General features: G+C 55.0%; 2 protein-coding genes across 2 annotated transcripts in view; both read right to left on the bottom strand.

The window, feature by feature from the left end:
* PTSG_06288 (uncharacterized protein) overlaps positions 1 to 4,173 on the bottom strand; it is a 5,597-nt gene extending 1,424 nt beyond the window's left edge. Inside the window, exons 1-14 of the mRNA XM_004993122.1 lie at positions 3,934 to 4,173; positions 3,749 to 3,796; positions 3,499 to 3,627; positions 3,121 to 3,250; positions 2,841 to 2,928; positions 2,583 to 2,695; positions 2,266 to 2,367; positions 1,965 to 2,031; positions 1,758 to 1,855; positions 1,440 to 1,539; positions 1,118 to 1,254; positions 869 to 902; positions 582 to 633; positions 1 to 348 (exon numbers count right to left, since the gene is read on the bottom strand). The exon at positions 1 to 348 is cut by the window's left edge and continues 192 nt beyond it. Of these exons, the coding sequence (XP_004993179.1) occupies positions 1 to 348; positions 582 to 633; positions 869 to 902; positions 1,118 to 1,254; positions 1,440 to 1,539; positions 1,758 to 1,855; positions 1,965 to 2,031; positions 2,266 to 2,367; positions 2,583 to 2,695; positions 2,841 to 2,928; positions 3,121 to 3,250; positions 3,499 to 3,627; positions 3,749 to 3,796; positions 3,934 to 4,036 (1,549 nt within the window). The 5' untranslated portion in view covers positions 4,037 to 4,173. The remainder of the gene's footprint in view (positions 349 to 581; positions 634 to 868; positions 903 to 1,117; positions 1,255 to 1,439; positions 1,540 to 1,757; positions 1,856 to 1,964; positions 2,032 to 2,265; positions 2,368 to 2,582; positions 2,696 to 2,840; positions 2,929 to 3,120; positions 3,251 to 3,498; positions 3,628 to 3,748; positions 3,797 to 3,933) is intronic.
* Positions 4,174 to 4,698: 525 nt separating this feature from the next.
* Positions 4,699 to 10,722, bottom strand: PTSG_06287 (uncharacterized protein; the record flags this gene model as incomplete). Its single annotated transcript, XM_004993121.1, has 3 exons — positions 4,699 to 9,201; positions 9,605 to 10,057; positions 10,276 to 10,722. 3 exons carry the CDS (start codon positions 10,720 to 10,722, stop codon positions 4,699 to 4,701), a joined length of 5,403 nt encoding a protein of 1,800 aa, XP_004993178.1.
* Between the last annotated feature and the right edge of the window lie 524 nt (positions 10,723 to 11,246).

Here is an 11,246-nt window from a genome sequence, read left to right as displayed (position 1 = left end):
ACAGGTAAGACGTATCACCGACGTCTGGGGAATGTGGCGGGGAAGCAAATGACTGGTGGCCCTGCGTGCGTGCAGCCTCGCGTGTGGTCACCTTTGATGGGGTTGATGATGTCCCAGAGACAGCGGCACCTGCAGGCCTTGCCGTGGCGGTGGCTGTTGCTGTTGACGTGGTGGCTGGTGCCGATCGTGTGGCAGCGGCGCTGGCGGCGGTGGTGTTCGGGCCCGCTGCGACGACGGTGTCGTGAAGTTCCCTGACGGGACTCGTGGTCCGTGGGCTTCGGTCTGCTCGCGCCAATGCAGAATGCAGTCTGTCTTGTTTCGGTGGCGCCTCGTGCACAAACTCCGCAGCTGCGTGCATGTGCATGTGCGTGTGTGTGTGTGTGTGTGTGTGTGTGTGTGTATGTGTGTGTCTGTGCCCGGGAATGTCGTCGCTGCTTCGACTAGATGCAGTGCGCATGTGGCATGGAGATGGAATACGAAAAGCTCAGGGTTGTTGTGTCGTGTTGTGTTGTGTTGTGTTGTATTGCGTTGTGTTGTGTTGTATTGTGTTGTGTGGTTGGTGCGTGCGTGCATGGACTTACAATCAAAGGCTTTTGTGGCTTTGGCCAGTTGGCGCAGGGCAAAGACGGCGGCCTGGACGGAGAGATGAACACACAAAAAAAAATTGATGAGCGACGAAGGTAACATAAATGGGCCCATGTCACCTTGTTGGCCCTGCAAACTGTAAATTGAAAGTGCTCTGCTACTGTCCTCTTCACACCGACACACACGCACACACACACACACACACACACACACACACACACACACACACACACACACACACACACACACACACACACACACACACACACACACACACACCGACCTTGAGTGTTGAGATGTTTGAGCTGCGACGACGGCTGCACGTCAGAACCAAAATTATCGTGCGCATGTATTTACAAGCGTGCATGTGCGCGTGCATGTGAATGTGTGAGGAGGTAAGCGGGGAGAAGCAACATGTTGACAAAGAGGGCGCCACATTCGATTGAGATAGTTGTGTAAGATGGCGTTTGTAAGTCACAAGGTGCAAGCAAACAACCAAGCAAACAAACAAAGCATGGGTGTGCGTGCATACATGTTGGCGACGGCGTGCTGTGCAGCACGGTTGAAGCGTTCGCGTGCAATGCGCTTGCGGAGTGTGCGGATGTCCTCCTGTGCTTGAGAGAGCGCCGTGTCCTGCTTCTGCTTTGTCAGCCTCAGCTCGTCCACGTGCTGTAACAAATTACGGAGAGATGATATGTTGTTTAGACACTCGCACATACGCATCATCAAGAACATGTGTTTGCAAATTGTCATGACTCTTCACACCACACGCACGCAAACACACACACACGCACGCATATGTACACATCCAGACACACGCACCCAGACACGCACCCAGACACGCACACACACACCTGGTGGAGGGCATCTGCTTCCTTTTTCTCCCGCTCAATATCGCCAACAAGCGTGGCCACCTGTGCCGAAAATTCGCGGCGCTGGGTCTCAATGCGCTTCCTACCCCGGCAGTCCACAAACAAACGAGGAGCACATATGTCAGCAACACTCCTCTCCTCTCTCGTGTGTGTGTGTGTGGGGGGGGCTTGCGTGTGTGTATGTATGCATGTGCATGTGTGTTTGTGCGTGTCACTCAGCACACACACGCCATTTCTCTCTGTCCCTCTCTATCTCTCTATCTCTCTCCTTGACTTGCCTCCTTCCCCTTCCTCACTTACTCGATCTCATCCATGGACGTCTGCGCTTCTTCGTTTAAGCCGGAAGTGGAGCATGCGGCGTGCTGCTCCACGTCATCCGCATGAGCACCCTCGTTGACCTGGAGGCGATGACGCGTGGTGTGAATGTGAATGTGTGGCTTTGTGAAGAAGTGAGCCACGCAAGGGTGCCGATTGCTTGCAAGCAATGGATGCTTTTCATGGCCTCACCTTTGCGACCTTGCGACAGCGCTTCAGCACGCGGCGGACCTCTGCCTTGTAATCGCCGGCGATGAGCCTGCAAAGGGGTTCGTGCATGAGGGTATTGTGTGAGGTGTGGGATGTGTGGGATGTGCGTGTTTAGTGTGGGATGTGCGTGTGTGTATGTGGTACGTGTGCGTGTTTAGTGTGGGATGTGCGTGTGTGTGGTATGTGTGCGTGTTTAGTGTGGGATGTGTGTGTGTGTGTGTGTGTGTGGGATATATGTGCGTGTGTGGTTCAAGGCATCGTATGCACGGACGCACGGACGCACCGCAGGAAGTGGTGCAGGGTGATCCACTCGCCCTCCATGGGCACAAGCAGATCACCATCCAGGGTGCGCACAAACACGGGCGTCTCCTGCCCGAAAAAATATCTGAAGAGCGTGGTGGGACGAGAGGAAGAGAGCAACGTGAGGTGAACCACAACACGCACTAGGTGTGAACTGCACTACGCACAAGTGAGGGGGCCGAATATATCTGAAGTCGCATAGCAATTGCGACACACACACACACACACACACACGCATGCACACACACACGCATGCACACACGCACACACACACACACACACACACACACATACACCTACCTGCCGAGGGAGTCGCGCTTGTCAGCGAGATGTTGATCGAGACCGAGGTCTGCGAGCAGAGCGCGAACGGCCGCGTCCATCTCTGCATCACCTGGGGTTTCTGTCCCCTCAGTCTGCACTCAATGACACACAGACACGTGAAACAAAAGCAAAAGCGGGGCAAGGAGTGAGCGACAACGCAGCATAATACACACAAACATGAGAGGGGAACATGCAGTGCATCCGTGCGTGATTGTCAGCAAAAGACACCCAACTCACGAGTGCGACTTCGTCGTCGAGTGATCGCTCCATCTTCACGAGGCGTGGCGGTTCAACGCCGTGCTGGCAGCGCGCTACCTCCATGAGGCTTGCATGTGTGTGTGTGTGTGTGTGTGTGTGAGTGGGAGTGTGTGTGCGAGTGTGTTTACGTGTGAGTGTGTGTGTGATCTGGTGGAAGGTGGTGTTATGTTGAACTGTGAACTGGAAAACAGGCAGTCGATATCACACACGTACACACGTACACCCGGTACAACCACCACCACCAATGGGCTCCACTTACCAGTAGATGACTTGCTTCATGTCCTTCTCCAACACAAGGTCGTTGGTTTCGAACATGAGGTCGTCTGGAATACCAAGTCGTCGTGCCCATGCAATGAACTGCGCAATGTTGTCGCGCGCAGCAAACGTCCCTGAGAGAGTTGTGTGTGTGTATGTTGTGTATGCGTGTGTGTATGTGTGTGTACGTGTGTATGTGTGTGTACGTGTGCGTGTGTGTGTACGTGTGTATGTGTGTGTGTGTGTGAATTCGGGAAGCAGGGATGCACGAAGACGAGATTGGAGGACAGAATCCCGGGAGGGGGGGGGGCGGAAAAGGCGCAGACAAGAAGCTACGTGCACAACAACACAACAACAACACAACACACCATGGCATAAGCACCTGCTTTGGCGTTGCGACGGACTTGCAGCTTCATGGTGGGAAACTCTTCTTCCACGCGGTACTCTTGACGATATTGCACTTCGCCAGCCTGGATTGCCTTTGCAAGATCGAGAAGCACAACGCCAGGACCTATGCACGAAAACGCCATGTAGGTGGCATGAAGGCAACGGAAGGGCGATCCAACGAAAAGGAACGCACGGCAGCACAGTGAAGCACAAGCACGAAGCATGGCACCACGATCCTCACTCACCCAACGTCTTGACAAAGTCCTCTGGCGCAACCTCCCGCTGCAGCACACCTGGAACATCACGCAAGTGTGTGCATGAGTGTTCAACAGCAAGCAACACCAGGCAGCGGAGTTGCTTTTGCTTGCAGGCAACACAATACAACACAAAACACACACACACAACACACACACACACACAACACACTCACGATTGATCCATCTGCAGAGATCGTGAGTGTAGATGTTGAGGCGTTGCGCCAGCAGCTCTCGCTGCCACTCCTGCAGCTGCCCTTCATTCATGCGCGGCTTCATGGTCGGCTGGATCGGATGGATGTGGTGGTGGTGGTGGTGGTGGTGGTTGTGTTGTGTTGCTTGTTGCTTTGTTTGGTTTTCGATCTTTGGTGGTTGCTTCGCTCTTTGCTTCTGTTTTGCTGCTTGTTGGTTCGTGGCGAATGTTGTTTGTGGCAAACAAAAACAAGCAAGCAAAACAAAACGAACAAAAGCAAGAACAGACAGAGAACCCTGCTCCTTGAACGCAATGAGTACACTTGCTTGCACCAACAAGCCAAGCGGTCAGCTCAAAGTCAAGCGAGCAAGGAAACCAAACACTAGGAGACAAGCACAGAACGGGAAACAAAGAAATGCACACATACACGCAGACAGATGAAAGACAGGGCGGGTGCACGTGGACAAGCACAACAACAATGACAACGAGACGAAGGAAAACAGCACTCAAGAACCTCCCTCACTTGAACGAGAGAGAGAGAGAAGAGAACGGGAAAGAAGACAGAAACGGCAAGCTGCTGTCATATCGTGTCACATCACACACACACATCAAACGAAAAGCAAAGAGCGTCCATTGCAACTGCCACACACACACACACACACACACACACACACACACACGCACAACTCCACTTCGCCACTTGCGGTAGACTATCAAGACTCAACATGTGCCCTTTTCTAGTCGAGACTCAGTAAGGAAAGTCGTCTCCAATGTCCAGCTCATTGGCAAACTCTTTGGTCTTGCTGATTGGTGGAGTATGGCCATACGTCTTCAAAAAGTCGCGCAGCTTGCGTTGTGTGTCGTTGGCTGGCCACACGGCTCCCGTGCCGTACTTGCGGTAGAAGCGATCGCACATCTCGTTCACAGCCATTCCGCTCCGCTGTTGGTCGGCGTACTTGTCAAGCTGCGTTTTCATCTGCACATTCCGCTCACGCAACAACTGCCGCACAAACTCATCTCTGTCAATTTCACCATTGGTGAATTGCGTGACGGTCTGGCGCTGCCCCCTCATGAACTCCTCCTCGCTGTTGAGGATGAGCGCCAGCTGACCGTTGCGGTCCTGCCGTGCCGTGCGGCCCTTCCATTGAACCCACTCGCGGTAAGAGTCTGGGATGTGTGTGATGATGACCAGCAGCCCACCGGCGTCATCCACGCCTTCGTCTGTCACCTTGTAATCGTGCCCGCGGCCGCCAAAGTAGTCGGTCACCGTCACACGCCACCCAGCAGTCGGCCCACTGCAGGTTCCAGACTGCTGCGCAGGTTGCGTCGCTTGGTCGATGATGGTTTGCCACTTGTCCTTCTGGGACACTCCATTGGCAACTTCCAGCAGCAGCTGCACGCGCCCCTGGCCCAGGCGTCCCTTCAGCTGATTTGACACTGCTGCTGCTTCTTTGGGGTTCGGCGTAATCACAAGCACCGGCACCGAATCTGCGCTGCCTTCGGCCGTCTCGATCACCTCCGATCTCTGCTGCTGCGCACTGGCCACTACCTTCACGAACCGCTGCTGCGGCTCCTGCTTGCACGCATCGGTGCACGTGTCCAGGAACGGCGGCACGCTGAACACGCCCGCATCGTACGTGGTCCGCAGATACTCGCGCTCCGCCTCACCGCCCACAGAGCCAGTGAGCCCCAAGATGAGCGCGTACTGCTTGAACACGTGCGGCGTGCTGACCACGTAAAACACTGTGTCAAAGCTCGGGCTGTCGTTGTAACCGGCAATAAAGTTGACGTACTGGAGCGTTGCGCTCGTGTAGTGGGTTGGGCGACCACGCCCATCCAGGATTCGGTGTCGCCCATCCACCAGCGCGTAGTCTTTTCCCTCGCGCCAGGTCTGGGCGGTTCGGAAGGCCGCTTGAGCCTTGTTCCAAACGCGCTCGGGGCACCCAGTTGGTTTGGCTGCAGCGAGCCCGCTGCGCTTCAGTGCTTGGAAGCACTTGAGGATGTGTGCGCTGTTGTCCTCGTCGCGTTTGACAAAGCCGCTGACGGGGTTTTGATCAATCACCAGGTCATCCACCTCATCCACAATGAGCACGACGTTGCGGAACGCGTTGCACCCTTTCGGGGCCTCACTTCGGTGTTGTGCCTCAACATCCTCTTGCAAGCAGTACGTAATGTCAGCCTCCTGTGCAATGGATGTGCTCACTGTGACGCTGGTGCCATCAGACTTCTTGAACTGGGAAAAGAACGCCTTGTAGTTGCTGTAGTCGCGGTCAAGCAGACTCACGTTGTTCTCCAGGATGTGCACACGTCTGTCTTGGACGCACACAAAGTACAGCGCCATCATGATGATGATGACCGACTTTCCCTCGCCGGTGCCCACCTCCGCAATCAATGACTTCAGCCCTGACGCTTCAGAGCCAAGATTGCTTGTCGACTGAGCCACGGACAAGCGGTAGAATGCCGCAAACATGAGCGTGGTGATGATCTGCGTGTTGTGCGGCGTCATGGGAATCGACACAATGTCCTTCATGCGCTGCATCCAGCGCCCAGTAAACTCGATGATGAATGACATCTCAGGATCGGCAGTGGTTGTGCCCCGCGCGAGAATGGTCTGGATCAACCGTGCTTGCGCTTCTTCCTCTTCAACACGCAGCTCGTCGAGGCTGATGATGGGCTCGTCAAACTGCTCCTGTGCAGCATCCACCAGCCGGGAAGCCCATTCGTTTCCGCCGTTGTGGCTCTTGAACGCCGTGAAGGCCTTCTCGTAGCTCTCGCGCACCAGATACTTGATGAAGAACGCGATGACGTCGAGGCGCCGGAACAGCTCCACCCACGTGCTTGGTTCACAATTGTTGACGTAGTGCGCAATGCACCCTTCAAGAAGGTTGCGGCTGCGGAACGACTGCACAATGAAGATGGCGTCCGTGGCATACAGGCTGCACTGCACCAGGTCGCCAAGCTTGAGACCGGCCGCGCGCCTCTCCTGAAGAGCCGCAGATTGACTGTTTCCTTTGGCACCTGCTCCATTGCCGCTCACGTTACCACCCTGCTTCATTCGTTGCAGCACAACTTCACACAGGTGGTTCAGGTTGTCGAGAATGGTCTTGGACTTGTGCGGCAGCAGTCGAGATGCCAGGTGCTTCATGTCCTCGGCAAAGGTGGGGTACCCGTCCAGCTTCTCGGCCAACGCCAGCAGATCAAAGTACGTGCCACGAAGCTTGTCCACGCCGGTCGCCTTGTCGCGGATCATCGCGTTAAAAGCATCATGGCAGAAGAACTGTGGTGTGCTCAGCAGCGTGCCATTGAGCACCATGTCCTTGCACTCAGGCATAAGGTCAAACGACCTTGACAGCGCCTCCATGGTCACGCCTCGCAAGCCTTCGCCAAAGCTCAGTTTGAACAGCCGTTGCCCAATCTTGTTCGCCCAGACGCGGAGCTCTTGGAAGCAGCCCAAATGTATGCAGATGCGCACAAAACCTGCAAGAAGTGACGCAAACTCCGCCTCTGAACGCTCATATGTAAAATCCACAGCCACAGTCTCATCTTCAACACGGGCACGCAATGCCGCTCGCTCCGTCATGTTCGAGTCATCGAGCCAGCCGCGGTTTTCGATGGTGATTTTGCAAAGGGTTGATGAAGCATAGTTGTGAATGAGGTGGACCAGGAATTGTTTCCGTTCATCAGTGCTTGTGCTGCTCCAGTCCTCAAAGGAGTCCACGCACACGAGGTTACCACCCACCAGGACGACCACCGCATCAAAAAGGACCTTAGCCGTGTCAAAGGCCTTGGCTGTGGTGTGTCGATGGCCAGACTCCTGCGGCTCCGTGAGCATGGTCAGCACTTCACTCACAGCGTCGGGAATGGAGGCGGCATGGGTGCTGAAGAACGTTCGCAGGGAGAATGCGAGGAGATCTGTCTTTGCTTTGGCCACGCACGCCTCAGCGAACACACGAAACGTGCCCATGTGCAGACCGCCGTCCTCGGTGAACGCCTCAACGATGGCAGCTTGGTCCTCCTGTGAGCGGATATCGAGGCATGGCAGCAACAAGCACAGTCGCTCCGCTGGTCTGCCTTGCAGTGTTGGTCCATCAAACACGTGCTTGAGAACACCGGCGTTCTGCGTCTCCAAGAGAGAGAGGTAGCGACTGACATCATGCTGCGCCCAATGCTTGCAGGCGTAGTACCGCAGGTGATCCACGTTGAAGAAATACACGAGCTCCTCGAAACAAGTGAGGGGCACGCTGCACACTTCCCCTTGAGGGCGTGACAGCCTCTCTTCCTCAGCTTGCATGGCCGCTGTGGTGTTTGCGTCAAACGGAGAGTGCTGGTGCTCCCCTGGCAGCTCAGCGGCGTGGTGAGCGCCAGCACCACAACCGACGCCATCATCTGGTTTGCCTTCTTGAGCTGCCGCGATCGTTGGCCCGGTGAAAGCTTGCTCGGAAGGCCCTGTTGAGCTGTCAAGGAGAACGCTGGGATGGTAGTCCAAAGCTGCGCAGAGCAAGCCCGGCCAAGCACCCGTTTTGTCATGCTGCTGCGCGAACCTCGCTTGCTTGCTGACATACGCCGTGAAGAGCGAGAAAAAAATGTGCTTGTGGGTTGCCTTGCTGTCGGGCATCGTATGCTCCTTCCAAGAGGTAAGCATGTTGGAGCTGGGGTCAATTGCATTCATGATCATACGGGTGTGCACGCTGTGGTGAAGATCTGTGAGGTGATTCAAGTACGACAGCGCCGCGGCGTCGTCGTTTACCTGCCTCACAGCTCGCATGAACAAGCGATGCATTGTCTCGAACGTCGCCTGCGCATTTGGGTTACACAGCCAGCGCAACCAAACGTCTCGATACTCTGGGTGCTGTGCCCTCGCTGTCCCGGGGAAAATGAGGTTCCATATTGCGGCCGCAAACTGGTGGTTTGCCTTGATTGAGGCTGGCAGAACTATGTCGTCATTGCCGTTCCATCTTTTGGCAGCGAATAGTGCCGCCCTCCATTGCTGTAAATGGGATCCGCCTTCGGGCGTGTCGGGTGCGTAAATGCGAAGTGTATCGCCGCTGCTGTTCTTGACGACCAGTTTGGCGCCTTCGTCGTGTACCGCAAGTTTGCTGAGTGGCTTTAAGACAAAAGCCTTCTCCTCTTGTTTGATGACATTCACGTGAAAGATGGCGTCAGGAGTCAGATACATCAGCCGGTGGTGAAGCCGGCCATGCTTCTGTTGCCATTGGGCCCAGGTGCCATCACGAGCATGCTCAACAGGTCGCTTTTTCATGAGAGGTGGGAGACAGCAGGAAAAGCTTGTATTTTTGCTTAAGCTTGTGGCAATGGTATGCCGTCTGAGTAAAGGAGGCAATATCGGCGCACTTTCTGAAACAGCCGGTAATCTACGTCGCAGAGCCTTATGTGTGTGTGTGTGCGAGTGAGTGCGTGTGAGTGGCTCGTTGATGCACGTTTCGGTGGTGAGGCATGAGTATGTGCAAATGGGACAAAGCAGGAGTTGAGTAGCAAGACGATATGATAATGATGGATGAAGATACTTCTAACAGTGCCCAGAGCAGCCAGGTATCAAGCAACGGATGAGGTCCATCGGTGTGAACAACCAACTGTTCACTTCTGGAGAGGTCACAAGCACACCGAGAACTTTTCGTCACGACATGGTTGCTCACCGGCGAGGTGGTTGAAGTCGTGTTCTTGGATGACGATGTCATATCACACAGTGTCTGGCTTCTCTGCTCCTGTGAGAGGCGAGCGTTTGGAGGCGAGGCGACAGCCAGTGAGGATGACGGCGCTTGCGAGGACGTGCCTTGCGTCCCGTGTGAAGTTGCAGTTTGACCATCCACGCCTTCCGAGATAGGAGGTGTGTGCGCGGGCGATTCTGGGCCAGAGCCATGGCCGGAGGTCTTGGATGAGGCCATGTGGCCGCTTGTGGGCACGCCAGACACTGAGCTGTTCTTCTCCACCAAAGCCGTGTCCTTTGTGAGGTCTGGGCATGAGGAGGAAATTACGGAAGCAGCATGGTGTGTCACTTGCGACTCTGGTTGTGGAAAGTTGAAGGCGTGGTCAGGTAAAGGAGACAAGACATCGTCAATGTCATTGTACACGCCTGCGGCGGGCAAATCCTGGAGGAGGAGGTGAGGGTTCAAGCGGAAGCAACAAGGGCAAGGGGCATGCATTGCAGAAATCACGGTTCTGTTAGCCTGGCTTGGGATTGCGACAAACAAGCACTGCAGGGAGGCACGAATGACCAGTCCCCACTGCTCCTTCAAGTTGCCCCACCTTTTGCACTGCACGTCATGCTCCATCCTCGCTCTCCTCACACTCACATAGCAGGACTAACCGTGAGGCTCTTCACAATCCCGTCGACGAGATCGGCTGGCACAATAATGTTGGGATCATTGTTGTCGGGCTGCCACATATGGTAGGAGATGGTATCTGGGAGGCGAAACCGTGCGGTAGTTGACTTGAGCTTGGCGCACATTTTGATGTAGAAGAATGGCTTCTTCTCGTCGATGATGAACCTCAACTCTTCTCTTGTGCCAAACGAGGCTGGTGTCTTCTTCCCATACGTTTTGGTCCCCATGATGACGGCCATCCTGCAGGTTGACAGGGCCTCCACGATGGTGCTTTCGATGTCTCTGCCTGGCGGGACCTCGCACAGGAAGGCTGTCACGCCTCGCTCAGAGAGAGCAGCCTGCAGCGCCTTTCCCGCGTTGATGGCTTCATTGAAGCGCAGTGAAATGAAGCAGTCGCAGGCCCTGGCGCTTGAGCTTGTCCTTCTTGCCATCGTTGTTTGCGCTTGAAGTCCCTGAGACGATGAGTGCAGGGACGCCTCGCCTTGGTGTGTCCTTCGTATTGAGTGAAAACCTTGATTGTTCGCTTTCCTTGCGTGGAGTTGCGGTTCTTGCCTGCTTGCCTGCTCAGTGGAGTTGACAGAAAATGAACAACTCTGGGTGGAAAAGCCAAGGCAGCAGACGAAGGTCGAGATTCAAGCCACCCACTGCACTGCCCGACACGGCAACCAATTCAGCAAGAGAGCAAGAGACAAAACAAGCCAGCAGCCAAGCGCAACATAGCAGTAGTCACAAAACAGCAAGCACACGAGCATGGCAAAACAACCAGCACAGTGGATAATTTTAAGCAGCACACGACACGACCACTGTATGGAGGAACATCCCTCACGCCATTTTTGGTGGGGGCTTCCAGAAAAAGTTGCCAGCACCAATCAGTTGAAATGGCGAAGGTTGTGGTAGGTTCGGGTGTGGGGCACTGTTGGCATTTGTGTCCCGGTCCTTCATCGTGGGGTGATCC

The sequence above is a fragment of the Salpingoeca rosetta genome, assembly GCF_000188695.1.
Source record: "Salpingoeca rosetta unplaced genomic scaffold supercont1.14, whole genome shotgun sequence".
NCBI classification, from domain to species: Eukaryota; class Choanoflagellata; order Craspedida; family Salpingoecidae; genus Salpingoeca; species Salpingoeca rosetta.
Note: the sequence above shows the minus strand (reverse complement) of the source record. Positions and strands in the feature narration are given on the sequence as shown.